At 35.8% G+C, this 23,611-nt stretch overlaps 1 protein-coding gene across 2 annotated transcripts in view; it reads right to left on the reverse strand.

Annotated features, from left to right (window-relative positions):
• Nucleotides 1-23,611, reverse strand: part of LOC138716278 (uncharacterized) — a 193,713-nt gene that overhangs the window by 67,797 nt on the left and 102,305 nt on the right. For both annotated transcript variants that reach the window (XM_069849186.1, XM_069849185.1), the window contains exons 2-3: nt 21,865-22,171; nt 13,389-13,680 (exon numbers count right to left, since the gene is read on the reverse strand). In XM_069849186.1, coding sequence (XP_069705287.1) covers nt 13,389-13,680; nt 21,865-22,135 — 563 coding nt within the window. In that variant the 5' untranslated portion in view covers nt 22,136-22,171. The remainder of the gene's footprint in view (nt 1-13,388; nt 13,681-21,864; nt 22,172-23,611) is intronic.

Here is a 23,611-nt window from a genome sequence, read left to right on the forward strand (position 1 = left end):
ACTTCGATTAGAAATTTTATAATACATAATAAACATATTTAATGAAGTATATTTAACATAAATATATAGAAAAGAGGAAAGAAAAAATATTTTACATAATAACAATGTAGTTACTCAAACTCTACGGCCATTTCTTCGTAACTTGACACAGCACCAAGAACCAACAATGAACAAGCTAGCACTATGAACTATAGAATGAAACTGACATCACTATGGCCTTCTATACATGTCCACGCATCGAATAAAATATTTCCTGCGTTTATATCTTGTAGCGGGCTATTTAAAATTAAGGCAATTTGATGGCAACGCACGGCGGTATGGGTTAATGTGGTGACATCATTATAGTAGCCCTTGGATGACAAACTACTGTACTTACGTGTTTAAAACACAAAGTAATAGTTTCGAACTCAACCGGCCGTGACAAAACATTTAAAGCAAACAAATTAATGTAGCATTACAATGAATCCATTATTTTTTCGTACACAAATGGGGTGATTAATAAATGCGGGTAGTTAAAGACGGAAATAATTAATTTGACATAGTACACTATTAAAGTACTTAAATATGCTATTAATTTTCAAATGGAACTTATTCTCTGTAATGATATAATATTATTCATTACAATTTCGAACAACTCATTGGCGCCATTTTGATCTGTGTTGTGTATTTCTAAACAAAAAAGTGCCCTGGCTCTGGGATTTCAGTAGTACAGGAAATAGTTGTTTTCGTCATCGCCGTCTTCATTATAAGCATCATCATAATTTCCGCAGGAATACTTATGGAATGTCTGACGATAATACATGGGTTCGAATCTAGATGTAGAGGTTGTTAGATCTGCAGAGTAGATCTCATTAAGAAATAGTTTAAAAACTAATAAAATATAATTTTTATAAATTAAAAAATTCACGATAATATGGAAATCTTAAAAGTGGCCTGGCGCCGCCCGGCCTCGAAAAACAGTACCATAGCTCCGCCAGGGCCCGTCAGGTCTGAAATAAATCCTTGCTATCAACTGCATTGTCTCGAGACTAGGCCTAATGGAATAAGGAAGCGATTATAAATTAATTAACGAGAAGGCTCAGCTTGTTAAATTAGAAGAAAAAAGATAGAAAGACAAAATGAAAAATTTTATTTCAAATCCCAAACATCCTTATAATTTCAACCATACTCATAATAACAATCATGAACAGCATAAACGTTTCACGCAATTACAGGGATTCGATTAATCCTGTGGCACTTTGTCCTCCCCCTAGAAAAATAGCGTGTCGCGTATATTAGAATGTTGACGGGATTCAAAGTTTGTATAGAAGCAAGACATGTCATCTCGAAAATACACTTACAGTGTACAGTGTAAGTCTTACACCATTCACTTACGCAGAGATTAAAGGAAGAAATCCTACTTAGCCACCTGCGATGTGACCTTCGTGATGATACGAAAGCAGGAGGCATGGCTGCTACTCAAGGTCAGTTCTTCGATAGCTTTAATTTCGCTATCTTGCAGTCAGGGGCGAATCTGGCTACTTGGCGCCTCTAGGCAGAGAAAGATATTTCTGCCCCTCCTATATGCGTGATTTGGGTCAACTGAAATAATTGATTCCGCCTCATTATTACTGTTTATAATATCGGAAATGCCTAGAGATGGGAACGATATATCCGTTTTTACGAAATACCGATATTTTCGTTTCGATATATCGATATCGAAATTTTGGTTCAATATATCGTAAAATATATCGGTTTTCTCATAAATATATCGATATTTGTGGAATTATTATCATTATCAACAACAACAAAATCCACACTAGACAACTCCGATAATTCCCAAGAGATGGCGCTACTGAGGGCAGACAGTTACATAATTGTGCAACCTCACTCAATATCTTGTTCTAATTGGCTGGACTGGAATTCGAATTCAAACTGTTTAATATGCAGCACCAAATTCAAAATGCAGCGTGTGCGAATGTGAGACAGACGGGAGGTTTATCTACTACTGTTTTGTTAATATTGTTATTAATGTTCTCCAAGGCAGGAGAGCAACTTCCACCCTGAAAGGGAACCGTCTGGCCTCAAAACGGGTATCAAAATTTTTATTTCTATATTCCGAAATGGAAAGAGGAACAAAGATTTAATACCGATGTGACATTTGTTTACGTCTATGATTTCTATGCACAACCTAGTGCTGACATTCTGTTTTCTTATTATATCTTTTAGTGCATAAAAATTCTATCTCTATAATCATCACCATTGTTGTTTAGAATGTTGGAGTGTAACAATAACTTGCAATGGGAACTTATTATAGAAGGATTCTATCAAATCAACTATGGAGTCTGTTAAAACTTGTAACATTCTAAGTAGGCCTACGGTTTACTCACATTTAACCCTTAAGTACTCGCGTCGGGTCTATATGACTCGAGTGTTTTTTCTTTCCTCTGTTTTCTTTGCTGGAAGGTAATATGAAGAGTGTCGGTGGTATGTAATTTCTTCTATTGTTGAAATCTTTGAAACGGTCTGGCTGTAGTCATTGTTGAGTTTATCATTTAGCGCCAACAGCTGTTTATATGTGATTTGACCCGACGCGAGTGTGTGCGTTCTTCTAAAAGACAGGAAGATTTTGTGAATAACGGAGGAGATTTCTTTATTTATGCGTAAGTATTATTTGATGTAAGCTTTATATTATATTCTTCACATTTTCCGCGTTCATTTCAGCTGTATACGCAGCTCTTTTTATTATTATTTTCAAAGAATGTCAAAGAAAGTAGTAACAGACGAAGAAATTGCAAGGGAGTTGAATACGATTCTCAGTAATGCACTAATGATAATGACGATGGTGAATCTGTGGGGGAACTTCCTGAGCTTGACGATGTCATAGATGAAGACACAGGTTCCTCCAAAAAGCCAGAAATTGTGACGTTTTATAACTGTACCAAGGGTGAAGTTGATTCGTGTGACCAATTGTGTAGCTACTATAGTGTTGGACGTAGAACAAGAAGGTGCCACTGGCAGTGTTCTTCCATTTCATTAATGTTTCAGCACTCAACTCATATGTTGTTTATTATAAGATGAATGCCAGAGAGAAGATACAAAGAAGAATATTTCTGAAGAACCTGGCTAAAGAAATTCTTATGGAAAATGAGTAATCCTCATGTATCACGCAGTCTCAGGGCAAGAATAAAAATATTCCTAACGGAGAGAGGCGTCGAAGTGCCACCGAAAGAACAACAAAATCAAGAAACAAGAAGTGGACCAGCATCTCAGAAAAGGAAGAGTTATCATACCTGCCCTAGCACAAAGGATAATAAGATTCAACACAGTGTGCTGCTTGTTTGGGACATGTATGCAAAATTCACTGCAAAGTTGTTTGCACAATATGTGGAGAATAAGCCAAGAAATGAAGTAACTTACTGTTTTGTTTTACAATGTCTGATTGAAAAGTTTTAAGACTGAAGCAGCAGTGCTTATTGGTTTGCGGTGACATCTTAGGAATGAATGTAACAATTTAGAATGAACCCCTTTGAAGGGCATTCACTGCAATAGCCTTTAGGTACAGTGGTTTTTTATTACAAACCCAGTCAACATTTTTCAAGAATGTTTCCAAATCTAGGATAATAGTAGGAGTTTGTGTATTCCTCCAGAAGAGGACTGTAGTAGTCTTTAGGTACCATTATTATGAACCTAACCTTAAATTTTTTCAATCACACCTCGTAAAGAAACAGTATGGTTATAAGGTTTCAAAGTCATGTTTTCACTTTTCTTTAGTTGAGATTTACAAATTTCATTGTATTTAGATAGTTTTCACTTTTTTAAAGTTAAGATTTACAAATTTCATTGTATTTGATTATGTTCAATATAAATAATGTACAGTTCAGAATAAAAATATTTCATTTACTTCAGTTTAAACATATTTACCCCATAATTTTGCCATGAATCCACGTCCACATCTTAGTTTGTGGCAATGGGTCAAATTGACCCGACGCGAGTGTTTATGTAACTTTCTACCAGGCGAGTACTTAAGGGTTAAAAATAATAATTACGAGTTCTGTTTACTGTGCATTTAAAAATGATTACATTGTTAGGTACAAAAGAGTATTATACCTGTGTCCTGGATTGAATCCTATATAATATTAGAATAATTGAAACGTATTCCAATATCACTCAACCATGTAGAGTTCACTTACCTCTTTCCCATTATATCATTTAAGCTCCCTTGCCTCCACCATAATTTTGATTTAGCTTAGGACCTACATCATATGGTATAAATGTACGCCTGAAAATGCAATTTTCTTACGGAATAGCGATATATCGATATATTTTCCGCGATATATATCGTTTATCGAAATTAGGTTTGCAATATATTGCAATATCAATATATCGGTATTTAATTTATTTCCTCCATCACTAGAAACGCTTGACTCAGATAAACCACACACACACTACTATTTTCGGTACTGTTCAGTGGCGATTTCTCTTAAGGAGCACAGGAGCAGTGCACCACCTCTTCAAATAACACATGTTTTTAAATTTATATCAATGAGCTGCAATAGACTATGTGAGCGACATAATTCTTTATTATAATACTATGTAAAAATAACACTGCACGTGTACTGGTCTTGTTGACGCCTGGGAATTATGTTTACCGCTCGACACTTGCGGCACACTGTTCCATTGGAGCATGCGCAGTAGTGCTGTTTCACTGGCAGGTTTTGGAGCATGGTAGGGAGGCAATACAATGTGCATAAGAGGGGTTAGGAGCACTTTCAGATGTGTCCTCAAGCTGTCTGCAGTAGTAGTTACAGTAGATCGTTACATCACAAATGTTACAATGAATAGTGTGCAAAATCTTTTAAATATGTAATTTTCTGTAAGACCTTTACACGAAAAGATCAAAATAAAGAAGATGGGTACACCTACACATGAATTAAAATTACAAGTGGCGAAGCATAGTAATAGAGAAAAGAAAAGAAAATTGAACATTCGGACTTACGAAAAAGCAATATGCGGCTAAAATATAAAAGACGCTGTGTTTTGTTTTGCTTGCCAATTGTTCGACGGCGATAATTTATTGACAAAAACAAGTACGTTTTGTACGTTTTATGAATTTTATTTATTTTTCTGTTTGAATTTAGGACTGTGCGTAGTAACTAAATAATTTTGATTATCGTTCTGCAGGTATGATTGATTTGAATCACATGAATGAAAGAATTAAAAAACACGATTCTTCAGCTGCACACATCAACAATAATGTTAAAGTAGCAGTATTGGGTCAAACAAACATACAGACACAATTGGATTTAATATTGGATTGTTGAACTTCACAATGATAAAGTTACCAAGAACAGATATGTGCGTGCGATTTTGTGGAGCGTTTGACTTGGCTTTAAGAGGACACGATGACGGAGACTCATCTTTAAACGCTAACCATGTCAGAGACTGTCGGACAATATCAAAATTCAAATTTAAATTAAAAAATCATATTCTAGTTCGTGGAATTGCTTGTTGAACACATGTCAGATTGCGCAACTTCACCTTAACCCATGACATATAGTAAATATTGTAACTATGCTGTTGTAAAATTGAAAATTAATATGCAATGTATTTATTATTATTATTATTATTATTATTATTATTATTATTATTATTATTATTATTACTATTATTACTATTATTATTATTATTATTATTATTATTATTGTCAGTTATCAATATCATCATTGCTATCTCAGTTTTCTTTCTATTTTCTTGTATTAGCTCGATGAGAGCTCTATAGTGTTATTTTGACTCTGTTGACCCTCTATAGGGCTTTAACTTAATTTGTATTATTTTCATCAGTGTTTGTATTTCTTTTTTGTATTTATATGTGCTATCTGGTAGGATGGAAGAGAAGGCCTTATGGCCTTAATCCTGTCAGATTAAATAAATAAATTATTAAATTATTAAATATTTATCTTGGCCTCATCAATTTAAAAGTTCTGAATTAGACGCACTCTTAAGGAACATTTGGAAAGAGCAAAAGTGTTTAAGGACACATCAAACACTATACAGAACAAAGTCCTTCAAGCCATTTTGATGTATGCCATGATGGGATTTCAAAGAAATAAAGAATGCTGTTGACTTTTTAGCAGTTAAGGCTGATGAGACGACAGACGTATCGAATGTTTGTGAACGTGTGAACTTTGTTATAAAACGCAATATAGCTAAAGCAATATTATTTACGGTGTGTTGCAATAGAAATTCAACATTTTACTTTGCTGTTACTGTACCTACATAGGAAACTGATTAACTGCAATTTCTTGACTAACAAAATTATGTAAATCTATACCTATATAACATATGTTAATAGTTATGGAGTAGTTAGTACAAATAATGATAATGATAATAATAATAATAATCGGGTGTAATAATAATAATAATATGATAATCATAATAAATATTTGTGCACCACCAGGATTATTTATCACCACACGCCACTGGTACTGTTCGCCACATTAAGCTTACACTCTGATGTATCTGGACTCGCACTGGAACAAGCTGGTTGTGTTTGTTTTTGAAATAGCACATCAATTTTTTGCACTTTTTCTCACAATTTCCTTTTTTTATTGCCTTGTCTTTCGCGAGTTTCCGGTATTGTTGTTTAGTCAACCGTCCGAAGACAGGTCTGGATCCCACAAGTGACACCATCAAAGCATCACTCATGAGGCAATTATGCCAGAAGATAATGGGGTTCGGTGGCCAATTCCTTTCCCCCTCCATTACATATATCGCTGGCTAGCTACATATCACTACTAATCAGATTTCAAATGTATACAAACAATATTGTTCTTCCTGAGAACCACTTTGCTTTTTCCGACAGTCACTCATTGTAATGAATATTAAAACATAAAACACAACTGCACTCTTTTTACAGTTTCAACTAAAACCGAACTGCCAAGCGTGCTGCTGTTACAATGGCTGGCGGTTTTTTCTTTGAACTGAAGTCTGAATGGGCATTATTGAGTGTTGATACTGGCTACTCTTATGACAGAGTTAGCGGCGTCTCTCATCACAAAGCTTATGAATGCGAGCAATGAGATTTGCCTTCCTAACGTATTGTAATATAATACCAGTAAGTTCTTTAAGTTTATCTCGTTAGACTCTCACGGTGAGAGGTCATAACATTGAAAAAAGTGCTATGATCGCATTGTGACACTATTATAGAAACTGTCCTTTTTCCGTTGGCAGACCGTTGATTAAATTTGAACTGACTGTTGCCGATGTTATTCATATTCTTTTGATTGTGCGTTTAAGTTCATGTACTCTTTTAAAGAGTTATGAATAAAATTAAAAAAATTATCAGTAATACGGTAGCTTAAAAACTACCCCCCCAAATTTGCCGCCCTAAGCAGCTGTCTAGTCTACTTAGGCCTAAATACGCCCCTGCTTGCAGTTAGTTGTTTAGTCAACTGTCCGAAGACAGGTTTGAACTTCATAATATCAATAAAGCATCATTCGAGGCAACCAAGCCAGAAGATAATGGGATAGGGTGGCCAGTTTCTTTCCCCGCTGCTTAAGTTCATTCATCAACTTTAGTTACTGCATAAGTTTTTTTATTAATTCGTTTTAGAGTTGTCTTTAGTGATTGATTAAATATTTTTTATTTTAGGTACTTATTTCTGGTTTAACAATATTTATAGCTGGTTTGGGGGCTAATTTTGAGTATGATCTAAAGAGGATTAGCTACATATTACATTTTATATCATACTTCAGATGTATACAATCTCCTCCTCTGACACATATCGTCAAGTAAGATGTACTGCCTGCTAATAAGATATACATACCAGCCAGAACCTCAATCAGAGGTTTGTAGTTAGTACGAGCAGGCATGCGACCCGGGTTCGAGTCCCGGTCAGGTCTCACTTGTGGCGCACAAGGTCCCAATTGGGGTTTTTCTCGAGGTTCTCCTGTTTTTCCCCGTATCAGGGATTTACATCATTCTGTCACCATTTCTACATTTCGTCATCATTTCACAGCATTCCCAGATCCCCGGCTAACGATGCACGGAGGGGGATTGCCTGCTCGAAACCTGGGTACGCAGCGAAACTTCCCCCTCCCCCTCTTTGTACGGAGGAGGGACCCGAAGGCTTACACTGCAGCCTGAGGCTTCTTGTGCTTACCACTCCTTTTCTTGTGAAGGATTGGCGCTCTTGTACAAGTACAGCACGTCGCACTGTGAACTTAATCCGGGCTATTGTATGATGATGATGATGATGATGATGATCAATTGGTTGAGGGAAAACCACGGAAAAACCCCAACCAGGATTTGAACCCGGAGTCGCTCGTTTCATAGCCATACGTGATGACCATTACTCCACAGCATGGACCGCAGCGAACCTTAGTGTAGTCAGCCAGTGTGAGTTTGGGAATGCTCCTAGCTTGAGGGTGAGCGCAATATCGCAACACGTCATAGTGCCTCTCTCCCGTAAATTCTATTCCATTCCAATTCCATAGTACGAGCAGCTAATCTGTTGTATTTGCCTTCAGAAAAAGCGGCGCTTATTTAAAACAGCTATGGAGTACTTCGAAATACTGCAAAATATCTCATTCACTGCAGGATTAGGACTTTAAGGGCAATTTTGATAAGGAAAAACGGAGGGGAAAAGTTGCTGAAATAAGGCGAAAACAGGGACAAAATGGTGCTATTTCACTGAACTATTTTGGAAAATGATCTTTCTCATACTATATTTGTGGCGTTCTTTTTCAAAACGTCTCTTGTCCACCTGATAACAAAAATGAGCTTTCTGCGTCCATGGACTCTTCGAGTATAACTTTACATACAACTGTCATTATTTGTCTTCAGAACGCCCTCTAAACAAGTATTGGTCGTTAAAACTTAACTGAAGAATACTGCTGGAGAATCTTTAGCGTATTGTAAATATTCATAATCTAAATATTAAATATTTCAGAAGGTCCTATGACCTTAACTCTGCGAGCGAATATAAAACATTCTATTCTATTCTAAACCCTAAAATATTGCGTTAAAAGTGACTGTTGGAATCAAACTATCTCTTATAAAGAGCAAAAGTTGCGACAAAATATTAGTTCCAAATTTGGTGGGGGGGAGGAAGAAAAAAAATTCTCATGCTCCCATTTGGTTCTAAATACACCCAACCTCTTTGGTTTCATAATGTCTCTTGGCTAGCTGGTAAGACATTTTACACCTAAAAACATTTTTCGTGATTTCCTACAAAGTTATGGGAGTGGACAAGGGTCGTTTTGAAAATAAGCCCCTTTTAAAGTCCTTAATCGTTAAACAACAAATTTACATTCACTAAAAGGAGACTACTGATTCCAGTGAAATTAAAGAGAAAGTTCGTTATAAACAAAAATAAATGGGGATGAGCTGTGTGGGTATAAAGGGAAGAATTGTGATGGTGTCGTATATGGTTCCTGGGGTAGCTCAGTCGGTAGAGCATTCGTGCGCTAAGCGAAGGGTCCCGAGATCGATACCGGCCCGGAACAATTTTTCCCTTGACATTATACAAGTGAATTGATACTTTACTTGATGATCAACGAAGAACTGATACCAATAAATACAACGAAGGGGTAAAGAAAAATAGAGCTGTATTAATACGAATCATTGACGTTATTTGTCTTCTAGCTAACCAGGAACTCCATCTACGGGGACATGACGAATCAGATAGGTAGTTCTTTGAACAAAGGAATTTTTTTTATAATTTTTGAATGTGTTAAAAAATATGATTTACTTTTAGAAAACCATCTGAATTCTTCCACAGTGTTTCCGGGAATTTCTCCATTGATTCAAAATGATACCATAAAATCTATTACTGATGTAGAAAAAGAAGAAATAAACATTGAAATTAACTCAGTTTCATTTGTAGCTATAATACTTGATGAAACTTCTGATACTGAGAACAAATCTCAACTATCTACAGTTCTCAGCTATGTCTATGAAAGATTCTTGGGCTTTGTAGATGTTAGTGCTGATAGAACAGAAGATGGTTTATTTACTCACGTAGCACGAGTAGTTAATGAATTTGAAATTTCTACTAAACTCGTGCGACTATAGTCCAATTATATATTTTTAACAGAACACCCATACTCCAGGTTCAGCATACGTCACTGCTTAGTACATGCAAGGCATACAAAGAGCCTGAACTAACGTAACCTAACCTGGCAAAGTTTCGTATATGCAAGGCATACCAAAAACCTAAACTAACCTAACATGCCACACATTCGTATATGCAAGGCATACCAAAAACCTAAACTAACATAATCTCTCATAGATTCGTATATACAAGGTATACGAAAAGCCTAAACTAAGCTAATCTAACCTAACCTGTCACAGATTCCCGCACCGGAGAACATAGAAAAATTCAAGTTGAAAGATTCAGTGTCGCATGCAGTGTTGCCAACTCAGCGGTTTTCCCGCTAAATCTAGCTTTTTTTTAGATAACCGTCTCGCGAATAAAATTATATTATCCCGCTTAGCGTGAATACTAGCGGTTTTTAATCTTTAAAGTTTCTGAAATGAAATTTATATTATCGTTATTGTTGTTTTTGCAAGTTTAATACCGGTCATTCGCCTAATAAAATGTAAGTGCAACGACATTGTAAACAAACGTTAAAAAATCGAATGAGACATTCCTAAAATACCTTGCAAATACCTTACATTTTTTAGTATGGAGTACTGGAAATTAGATATGATTACTGGGAGAGCCATAATTATGTCCACCCAAATTCGCTCCAAATACATACCTTACTTACATAATAAAATCGATGTGCGTGAATGAAGAACACTGCCATATTTCGTGAATTAGACGTATTTGAGGGAGAAAATGGAGGGGGTTTCAGTGTCGCCAACATAGTAATAATACCACACACCTACTCTAACCTAACCTAACCTCTCATATAATACTACACACCTAACCTAACCTAATCTGTAACATAATACACATCTAATATAACTTAACCTAACCTGTCACATAATACTACACACCTGTAGTAACATTCCGTTTGCATACATTGCCATCCCTACTAGCTGCCGTGTCGGGTGCCGCCTAGTGGAAGTTGATCGTGATGTCGGGGAGAAATTTTCATCACTACATTTAGGACTAATTATTTTTAAGTAGGTTATTTTACGACGCTTTATCAACATTTTAGGTTATTTAGCGTCTGAATGAGTTGAAGGTGATAATTCCGGTGAAATGAGTCCGGGGTCCAGCACCTAAACTTACCCAGCATTTGTTCATATTGGGTTGAGCGAAAACTCCGGAAAAACCTCAACCAGGTAACTTGCCCCAATCGGGAATCGAACTCATTACATTTACTCGTAGTTCGTTCAGTGTGTTTTGTAAAATAACTAATGTGTTGTTGTAGTGATAATTCCATGTATATAACTTATAGTGGAATAAGAATTGAAATGTGTTGTGACTATGATAAGCGTTCAACATGCTTTATAGCGCCACATTGGCAATAGTAGAAGTGTGCAATATTCGTCACATTGGCGGATGGATGCTTTACCTTGACCTATGGTTATTATTATTATTATTATTATTATTATTATTATTATTATTATTATTATTATATTATAAAATTGAATAATTATAATAAATGCGCATTAAAATCTAGAGATATTTGTTAGAAAATCGCGGGTTTTCGAAAGCCATCTAGCGAGATTATATGCACAACTGTTGGCAACACTGGTCGCATGCTATAGAGCGTATTCCGAATCTCACCGGTGAGCAATCCGATGGCATCACGGTGTTCCGAATTCCACCGATGACGTCATTGATGCTCCACCGGTGTCGCACCGGTGCCATCAACTTGCAGAGGTGGTGGCAGTCTCCATCAGCCGCCATCAGTGAATCTGATTGGTTCTTGTATAAGCAGACGAATAACATCGTGCACTGTTGTGTCATGGCGGTGTGTTCTGCTGTATTGTTTGTAATGAGCACAACGTAAAAACAAAATGTTAATGGCTTATGAGCGAACATGTCAACGGACCAGTTATTACTACAGGGTCAAGAAATAAATTGTGTATGCTCTCTTTTCTTTGAACGAGATGGGAGTACGACAATTTCGCAAAATTTTGCTAGCGTAGCACAGACAACAACTTGTACAGTCGCCATGACAGCCATCGATCCTTCCAGCAGTTTTGTTCCTTATTTCGCTGCAACGTGACGTCATTGATGCCACCGGACCGGTGAGATTCGGAATACGCTGATAGAAAAGCCCGGGATAGTAACATCCTGGTTACCGATATCTCCGTATTTAAACTTTCTTAAATTATCAGGAGCTTTGTAAAATTCAAAATGTATCGAACGAAAGTAAACAATATGCAATTTTTGAGAGATCATATGAGACAAACAGTTGCAGAGATTACGCCACGGATGTTGGAAAGTATTTCCGTGAAACAGCTGTGCAATTTGAGCTTTACAGAGATACTGATGGTGTTCACATGGAATCTAATACAGTTTTGTACTGTCTTAGGACCATGAGAAGTAGTAGCTACTTTATTTCGCATTAAAATAACTCTTTAATGATCCAATATAGTATTCTATTTCATTTGTCGTCCCTAACAACAAAATAGTAACTTTATATGCTCGACCATGCCGAAATGTAGTAATTATACACCTGGTAGCAGTCCTTTAATACATGTCATTAAAGTACACCTACTCATTAAAGTACAGGTGTTCAGCCAATGATAACTCAGCTTACAGGTGTTCAGCCAATGATAACTCAGCTTACAGGTGTTCAGCCAATGACAAGTCAGCTTCGTACCGTTATAAAACCGCAAGTATCGATTATTCTCGGATATGCAATCGAAAGAGAATTAGCGAAAAGTCACGGAGGCTGGAAATCCAATACTGTCGCAGAAGGTTATGTTCTGTTACTATAATAATTAGAGTTAATTATAAATAATAAAAGGTAAAGGTAAAGGTATCCCCGTAACATGCCATGAAGGCACTTGGGGGGCATGGAGGTAGAGCCCCATGCTTTCCATGATATTCAAATAAATTCAATTTGTCATCTTGTTTCTCAATTCTAAATAAATTTTCAGGTTATATCAGAGTAATGTTCATCTTATTCTGTGCCAAGGTCAATGAAATTCGGCCTCAGAAAAAATCAATACTCCCGCGTCTGCGCACATCTCACAATTCAGCAGTTCGCACATAACCATAATTTTGAATACTTTCAAGTTAGAAATATGGTCGAGCATAAAAAGTCGTATGAAACTTGCCTATAATAGTAATTAAGACGCTCCTATGAAAATTATGAAACTCGCTTGCGCTCGTTACATAAACAATCATACTTGCGTCTTAATTACTACCATTATAGGCTCGTTGCATAATGTACTATAACATTATTTTATTTCATTACAATGAATCAATACTTACCTTTGGAGCCTTCTTGTTTCATTTTCATCTCGTAATAATAGTCCCACGTTCCAATAATGGAACATGGGTTGTCTTTTGACCAATACCGTCTCTCTGCATTTACTAGGAGCAATAATTTTCTTCCTTCTCTTCTCCCTGTCATCTCCCTTCTGTTCACTTTCATAGTTCTCATCTGAACTGTAACCATATTCATCAGCCCATGTTTGGTGTCCAATTTCGTACTTTCTTTCCGACAGCCAAAAGCCAACACGAAAACTATCGTCTATAAAACTCTTATGAAGAATCCATATTCCTTGAAGAAAACAAAACGAAACATGTATATCATCGGATTCTACAGCACATGAAATCATCCTTATCATCTGAATCAAGATATACACACTTATGTCCCGTTCCAGTCTTACAATCATTAATGTTTCTGTTATTTCTCCGAGAATGAATGATGGGATTTCATATCAGTATGCATTATGTGTAGACCATAATAGATTGAAAGTGATTTTATTTTTATTAAAGTCAGTAACTGAAAAAGATTGCATTCATGTTGTTTTATTTTGTTACTAGCCGTACCCGTGCGCTCCGCTGCACCTGTTAGAAATAAATATAAAGTAATTACATAATTAAAATAGGACGTTTGATCCAGGGAACATTCGTATTTGATAGAACAATAAATCGTTTAATATGTTACTTAATTTAAATTGTATTTAAATAATTAAAATGTGATCATTTTGGTCCAGAGACCACTCATTTGGTGCAATGATAACTTCCCTTAACATGTTTCTTATTTGTTATTGCATGCAACCATAGTTTAATGAATGTACAAAATAGCCTATTAAGTTTTCTGTGCATAAGAAGCAATTTTAATCTTACCTGTCCTCGATTCACTCAGAAGTTACTGTAATAACATTATAGCATTATGTCCATCTAGAGAAACTACACTTTCCAATGGTGAAATAATAATTAATTATACAAATCGGTTAATTTAGCATCTGATATTACTTCATACAAACACAGAAACATTCTCTGTAGGCTATGTTTAATATCTTTCGATTGTTGTTGTCCAAGGCCCCTTATAGACGAAGTCATTTGTTCTTATTACAATGCACCGCCTTAGCGTTATTTTAATTTTGAAACTCATTTATCTCATTAAATATCAGTCCTATCAAAATTTTGCAGAGAATAAAACTTATCTTAAATCATTTTTAAAGAAACTTTTGTTATGTAACATTTTTCACAAAAACCAATAATAAGCGAGGTATTTCGATTTATTTAATTCAGTTAATTTATTATTTTAATGAAGTATATTAAATACACCATAAACTCGAAGATACCTGCAAGAAATAAGTTAACATAATTTTTGTTTGTGTAAAACGAACTGAAATTTACTATAATGGCTTCACTCATTCAAGATTATAGCGATAATTAACTATGAAACCAATAAATATTAATTTGCATTTTCCTTTACAACAACAATAACAACAACAACAACAACAATAATAATAATAATAATAATAATAATAATAATAATAATGGAAATATGAATTAATGGAGTAACTTACGTATGTATACCGGTACTTGTAGTGTAGGCTTACGTAGTTAACAAAGTGGGATGAGGTTAAGCAATAACAATCACACCAGAATTGGAAATAAAACGTGATCAATAAATTTTATTGGAACAGACTTTATCTACGTCTCTAGTAAAGCAACAGATAAAAATAACAACAAAATTAACAGCTACAATTAAAAACATATCCTTTGAAAAAAAAAGTAGGCCTAAGCAATAATAATCCCACCAGAATTGAAAATAAAACGTGATCAATAAATTTAATTAAAACAAACTTAATTTTTCTACGTCTTTAGTAGAATAACACACAAAAAGAACAACAAAATTAATAGCTACAATTAAAAATATATCCTCTGAAAAAAAAAGTAGACCAAACCTTTATTTATCTCTGGAAATTTAGCAGCCTAAGTGACAGAACTTAAACAGGTATCTAATGTCCTTTCGGTTAGACTGAAACATTTCATTGTGAAATTTAAGGATATAATGTATTCTAACAGTCACAAAGAACTTCAAAATTAAGAGTTTTGTTTCTGCACAGCATTCTTGTGGAAACCCAGGAACCTTTCTGAATCTTTCGGAAATCGGAAAAAGGATAACTCTGGCCTCTTTCTCTTACTGTTGCTACAATTTATAGCACTACAAACGTCTCCTCCTTATCCCATATTATTATTGCAATTATTATATTTTAGCCATTAACATTTTCATTACAACCAATAACGAACGAACATTTCACAAGCATCAATGTGAAATACGCAACGAGCTATCACTCGATAGAAATACGACACAGTCCAAAGTCGACCATGGACAGTCTATTGTTTCTAGTTGCTAACCGCTTGGAGCGCTTTATCACGAGATTTGCAAAAAAACACCTCAAGCTTCGCGACTGTATATAGTAGACTGTGGTACTACTACCACCACCATTAGGACTACTTCTGCTGCTGCTGCTGCTACTGCTACTACTACTACTACCGTGAGATTATTCGTTTGTGTGTCAGCTTTCCCGCTATCTGTTGCAGAGTGTCAACGTGTCGCCAGCCGGCAAGGTTAAGCTACCATCATTGTAGTACAAGACATTGCCTGTTCAGCAGTATGGACGGATTTATGAAACAAGAGGCCAACTAAAGAATTGATCACTGAAGTAAATCTGGTTATTTATTAAATATTTTATGCAAGATGTATTGCAACATTTACACTATTACAAAAATAATAAAAAACGCTACCCGATTTTTAATAACAGACCAGGAATTGATTCAATATTGCAAATCAAACTAAATTAATCATTTAATTAATTTTATGCAATGAATTTTGCTTATAAATGGTAGTAGAGTGCTAGAGTGCAAATATTTTTCTGAGTTAAATCATTCAAATCTTCAAATATCTAATTATTTTTCAAACTGTCGGTTGTTTTATTGTTCCGTCACTCCGTCCAATTATACAGGGTGTTTCAAAAATAGAGAGCATAATTTCAAGTATGTATTCCTCACATGTAGACAATACAAAAAGTTCATTACAACATGTGTCCGAAAATCCTTGCTTTCCGAGTTATGGCCCTCAAAACAGTGATATTAACCGGAACGTTTTTCTTCCCGCAGGTAGATGCCGTGACAGAAGATATTAACAGAGGACACTCTGACAGTTAATTCCGAGGTGAAGGGTACTTTGAGTGTTGTGTTTGACGTTGTACTGTGCGACATGTACTCAAATCAGGAGCTGACAGAAGTGCACTTCATGCACGGTAAGGCGGACAATGCTGCGCTGGCTCGTCGTTTGTACCGGAGAGGTATCCTGATCGATGGATAGGTAGAAGTGGCCCAATTGCTTGGCCTCCACGCTCACCTGATTTCAACGCTATCGATTTCTACTTATGGGGCCATTTAAAATCATTGGTGTATTCGTCTCCGGTGCCTGACATAGAATCGCTTCGGAATCGAATTGTGGCAGGTTGTGAGGAAATACGCAATACTCCTGGAATTTGGGATAGTGTTCGCAGGGTCATGAGACATCGATGTGAGGCCTGTATTCAAGCAGGAAGTGGACATTTTTGAACATCTGCTTTAAAGACAACTACCTGCGGGAAGAAAAACGTTCCTGTGAATATCACTGTTTTGAAGGCCATAACTCAGAAACCAAGCATTTCCGAAGCATGAACTTTTCGTACTGTCTACATATGAGGAATACATACGTGAAATCATGCCCTCTATTTTTGAAACACCCTGTATACTGGTTGAATAGGCTTACATTTGCATGATTTTAGAGATAATTAATAGACTAATATTTCCTTATAGTGTGAAGAATTCGGTATGTAGGCCTAGTCTTTGTGACGAGGGCATAAAAATGCCGTGTACGAAATATTATTTACAAAAAATGAGCGTCTCTGTACGACGCCTTCCTCAAAACTGAGACAGTTTGTAGTACATTGAGGAGGCTATTCCCGGTGAATTTCCTGATTATGTTTCCAGCAGAGAAACTGTTTGAAGGCTTGTGAAAAATTTGAATCGGGAACATTACTTGAAGGAAGGGAACCGTGAAATGCCGTGTTTTAACAGAGCAGAAACTAGACGAGTGGTGAACGATCAGAACACATACCAACAAAATTTCTTAAGGTAACAAGATAGTCTAAATCCACTATAAATTCAGCAGCCCGCATTTTCCTCGATATCTCATCAATCTTTAAATCTATTAATTTGAAAATTTTAAAGACAGATTAAGAAACTCTGGTGAACATAACCTATGAATTTTAATATTGTAGCGATCATTTAATAATTTTAAAAACATATTTTAGAAAAAAATTAGTGAAAAGAAACTGAAAACAATGGGACATAAGTATCCATTTTTCTCATAAACTAGAGGAAGATTTTGAATAAATTTCTTTTTATACAGTCCAGTTAATTTTGGTGTCTTATTCCCAGATTTTCATAGGAAAATAATTCTAGATACTAAAATTAGATCCGGTGCTGGGGATTGAGCCTCGGAGTAGCTCAGTGGTTAGAACACCCAGTGCGTAGAACTGGGGGTCCCGAGTTCGATCCCCGACGCCGGAGCGAATTTTTCTCCATTAATAACAAATGGTAATCATAACAGATAATTCTGAAGGACCAAAAAAATTAATCTTTACGTAGAAAATTATATCATGTTTGCAGATTGTGTAAAAAATCATTCATATGCTTCCACTAGTTTATAAGAAAAATGAGCACTTATTTACAGTGTTTTCAGCTTTTATTTTTCGCGAGAATTTTTTTTTCTAAAATATTTTATTAAATTATTATGCGTTCGAAGAATATTAAAATTTAAAGGTTATGTCCTTCAGAGTTTCCTTAATCCGTCCTAAAAATTTCAAGCGGATAGCTTTAAAAATTGACGATATGGAGGAAAATGGGGGCTGCTGTATTTTATAGTAGATTTACACTACCTTGTTATCTGGGGTGTCTAAAATTCAGTGGTGGTTTCTCGGGGGAGGGAAGGGAGGAAAGTCCTCCTCACATTTTTCTTCTTTTGAAAGTAAGTACCAAATGAAATATATGCCTTGAAATTCGAGGAAGATTCGATAATTTTTAAGTTCACAGCTATAAGAAAACCTCGGTTGATCGAGTTTTAAACGACGCGCACTCATGTGCTGCTAGAAAACTGTGAGAAAGATGCGAGATTGTTTGTGTGGAGGAAAGTCAATCCTTTCCTCCTTTACTGCAGTTAACACACATAGACAACAGCGCACTAGCGGCCAGAGAAAGAAGCAGAGTTTTAAAGCAAGTACATGAACGGAGAGGGAGGAGATCCTCCTCTGAATCAGCGCATGGGCGGGAAATATAGAAACCGACTGGTCGTGCAGCAAGCTCGCTACCGCTGCCATCTAACGATGCTGCATTCAATCAGACTATAACACATCTACTCTCTTTCCAGCTAAAGATTGAAGTAAATATAAATAAATGCACGTGGCCTAGTGGTTTCTGATTGGCTATTGGACGCACAACGCCTTCAAGCTCATGCTTGTCATCTTCTTTCTCACATTAAAATAGTTCCTTCTAAAATAATAAAATGTATAATATAAATAGAATACGAGTGAATTAAACATGCTTATAAGAAGACTTTCTTACAATTTAAACAACATGTTTATATTAGTAGTTTCAGACATTGCATGGTAAATCATTTTAACGTATATTATGGCAACGCGCATGCGTAACAGGCATGAAATCCCTCCCAAGGTGACCTGCAGATTCACAGAGCACATCAACACAGCTTATAACACAATGCGAGATTCAGTGTTGCCAACATCAAAGAAATTTCTGTAGAATTGAATTGAAGAAATTCTCCGCTCTTCGAAGAATAACATTTAATCATGAATGTAAAAAAAAAAAAAAAAAAAAAAAAAAAAAAAAAAAAAAATCCACTATTCCCAGTAGATAAATAAACTCTTCGATATCAACGCGCATATATATCAAACTAATGAAAATTCTTCGATATCCCTGTGTTATTGAATCACCATGTCTGTCAGCACAAAATTCGTCTCCCTCTCTGCCTCTAGCGAGTGTGCGTTCCAGAACGACCACGTGAGAGATGCATGCCTTGATCACGTGAAAGATGCCTTTGTGAATCCCAGACTTCGTCTTTCTCGCACCATCTGACGTCGAGGTCAATGTCCCAGTTAGAGAGAGTCGCTCGCAATAGTTTGTTCGTGGCAGACGACAATGACGTATTGTATTGTAGTAGCCTATTGTTATGCAGTCAGTACACGAAGCGTGTGTTACAGTGTTGTGGTTTCATTGGTAATATTAATACTAAATAATACAGGTTTTATTAACTTTATTCAAACATTTTGTCGAGTGCTAATGAAATGGCTGAAGCTGATCAGCCCTCTCCATCTCGTGTTATTAAGCACAAGAAAGGAAAAGGAAAACCCTTAAACAGTGGAGAAAAAACCATGATTTTAAACGTTTTCAATTCTTTATGCAATAAATATCCTACTCCTGCTATTGCCGAAATTGTGAAATTAACATCCGAGTTCACTGGTGTTTCTGCCACTGGTTATCAACGCAGAAGACAGTTCAGATGAACCTGATAATTCGGATATGGAGGGGATAGAGCCGCTATCGAGTTCCGATTAATGTTCACACAAGTTCACACACTGACGTAAGTAGAATCTAATTATTATATTAATGACATTTTAACTTTATTAATCATGTAAGTCTTGTTATTAACCCTCTGTGAGCATTTACGGGTTAGTTTAATGAATATGTTGTAATGTCGTCTGCAATATATCAGATGGTGGCTGCCCTGCGTGCTGCTTTGGCAGCTAGCTTGCGATTGCGGAGTAATACATTTGGGTTTTGTTTACGTTTACTTCAATCTTTAGTTGGAAAGAGAGTAGGAGGAGGCACAATAAAAACAGTTTTAACGCAAAGCTATGAAAGATACTATATAAACTTTTTTTTTAAATTATAAAACAAAATATATTATTCATTGCACTTTATATAAGCTACTATTCATGGTTTGAAACTTTTGAGGATATCTGAAAGTTGAAGTTAGATTTATACAAAACAGTGCGCGAAAAATGCTGCTAGTTTGTGAATTTCCTTGTAATTGTTAATTTGTGCAATTATCCAACAATGAACGGAAGTGAAAACATATTTTGGACAATTTAGGAAACTCAGTTTACAAGAACAGATTATTGCTATACAAAAGAGAAGGCCAACTCAAACACTATCTGGTCTTACATGTATGCATGTAGACTAATTTGTAGCATGTTTCTCTCAAGAATGTGCCATTTTGCGCTGTTAACTTCTTTCCTCCTCTTAAGAAATATGCAGGAGCCGCCACTGGTCTAAATGACCAGTACGAAATGCCACAAAATTGTTTAAATTAAAACCATATACTGTAAAACAACCTTGGTACACCAGTTTATTCCTATAGATAAAGACAATAGATTAAATTTCTGTTGCTGGATTTTGCGATCAGATGACAATAATGAATGTGTGAGTGGCGAAGAAGTTCGTTTTCAACACACGCTGTAAATAAGGTAAGATTTCCTTAAAAGAAATCTTTGATATGCATGGATGTCGCTCATCTGGCCTCGCGTAACAGCGTCTGGCGGCAAACGACATTGTATAGTGAGGATCACATAAGAACAGTTCCTAAACAGCAAATATTGCCGTCTTGTCAATGTTGCCAACTGTTACAGATATCACACGATCCTTCGTACTAAATGACTTATTTACTTACCGTACTTTATGTTGGAAGGTTATTCTAAATAATTCAATAATTTGTAACATATTTTCTTAGGCAAACTATACGAGAAAGGGATCAACATGTGTCATGTATTTTGTCTGACAATACGAAATTCATTGGCTTGACTAAACAATTGACTCACGAGACCTAACCTAAAAATGTAATTTGTTTGACCACATGAAATTATTATACTAACTCCGAAAAGTTGCCTGACTATAGTCTTGAATTATGACCACAAAGCGACACATAAAATAACCATTATTTATTAATATTAATACTGATATTAATTAATTATTAGTATGTTCAGATTTCACTAGCTTACAGTAACAGGCTCAGAAATCTAGTACAATTTCAATTTCATGGAACTCCAGAACCGACTAATATTGTCGATATTTGTCTCAGCTGCCAACATACTAGTTACAAAATCACTATCATTTGTAGTATATGTCAGTATCGAAATTTGAAACGAAGTTGGCAGAAGAAAATTCAACCTGCAAACTATAAAATCACCACAATCCACTAGCACATGTAGTAATGGGGGAAAAATGGTTACGTTTCACCCTTAGGGTATGAAGTGAGCTGACCCGGACTATAATAAATTGTGGTCAGCGACTAACGTGAAAACTGGCACACGAATAGAATAATCTCGCTGTATTACTACTTTACAACTATATTAATAAATATAACCTCTTACCATACCTGATGCCAAAGCTGCCAAAACCTTACCGGTCATCAGAAACCTGTCAATGATCATATGGGTAACATCAGATTCGTATTCCGAGTCATTTGAGTAACAGCAGGCACCAAGTTTCCGTGCCTTTCTATTCAATACCTCTCGTTCTATGAGGTCAATTCCAGAAAACTGTAGCGTATACTTTTTTGAATGGGCAGCGAATGGAGGAGACTTCGGCATGGTTTTTCTTTTAAATTGCGTAGTCAGTATTCTGCAATTATTTATTTTCGAGAACATATTCTCAAAATTTTAAAACAATGCTGTCACTTGTACCTGCAATAAAGAAACTTGCATTAGATCTCCGCAATCACCTGTATGATGGTCTAAGGCCCAGTTGCAGAAACACCGATCAAATATGATTGGCGATCAGGGAGGGTTTTATTGGCCATCAGTTCTATTTCTGTTGCAGAAAGAACAATCAGTATTTGATCGGAGATCAATCTTCCATCAGATTTGATCAACAGATTTTTGCTGGTTAAGTGACTGATCACTGATCAAGTATTTATGTTGTTCTCTTCATAGTGCAGTTACTGTAATGTATATAGTAAATAGTTATAGCGTAACAATATTGTTTTCGACATAATGGATTCTTCTGATGAAGAAACTTTAGAATGAAGGAAATATTATTAAAAAGAAGACATTTCCGTGATAGACATTAATTGTTTTTATGTATAATGACAGAGAATTTGAGCAAAGATTTAGGTTAAGTAAGGATTCGTGTGTTTTGTTACTTTCAAAAATTGAAACAAATATATGCGGACAGACAAATCGAAACCTTCCACTTTCTCGTATGAACCAAGTTCTAATATCGCTGAGATTTTATGCTGTTGGAATTTTTCAGGCGGTCTTGGGTTATCTTGTTAGGGTCCACAAATTAACTATTTGCCGAGTAGTTAGAAATGTTACGTATGCAATTGTTTTGTTATGGCAGGGTCTCATAAATCCCCAAACTTCAAACAGGGAACGATTTGAAATCCGGAGAGAATTTTCGGCCATGTCAGGTTTTCCAAGAGTAATTGGTTGTATAGACTGCTCACATCCCCATCCAGTCACCTGGTGGAAATGTTGCCGAACTTTATCGAAATAGAAAAGGTTTCTTTTCTGTGAATGTACAGGCAATATGTAGTCTACACCATCATTGAAATTCTGGAATGTTGTAGCCCGTTGGCATGGTTCTACACATGACAGCACAATATTTTTAATGATTATGTTACGAGCTCAATTTGTAAATAGAGAGATGGAAATGGAATTCTTTTGGGCTATGGAGGCTATGCTTGTTCCAATTTCTTGCCAACTCCTCTAGCAAATCCCACAACAGAAACCCTCTCATGTTTTCTGTTTGCTTCATTTTTTTCACTATATTTTAGTCTATATAGAAATAGAATCCACCTGTTTCATTTCTACAAAAAGCAACAAAACAACAGAGCATTCACTTATTTTCTTATTCACCGCCCACTTGATGCATTCGTTTTGCGACTTTTAAAGAGCATCAAATCGGCTGTGGTTGCTAAATAGCGCTGTTGTCAAATGCACTTCTTTCTCAAATCAGCAATTAGTAAATTGAGACAAGTTGATTGGAGATTCACGTTTGTGCAACGCAATGAACAATCAAATAAATCAGACATCAACTGATTGGTGATCAGGGACTGATTTGATTTGCATTTCTGCAACCGGGCCTAAAAGTATCAAAATAGACACTAAAATGCAGTTTTA

This window comes from Periplaneta americana, chromosome 16 (assembly GCF_040183065.1).
Source record: "Periplaneta americana isolate PAMFEO1 chromosome 16, P.americana_PAMFEO1_priV1, whole genome shotgun sequence".
NCBI lineage: Eukaryota > Metazoa > Arthropoda > Insecta > Blattodea > Blattidae > Periplaneta > Periplaneta americana.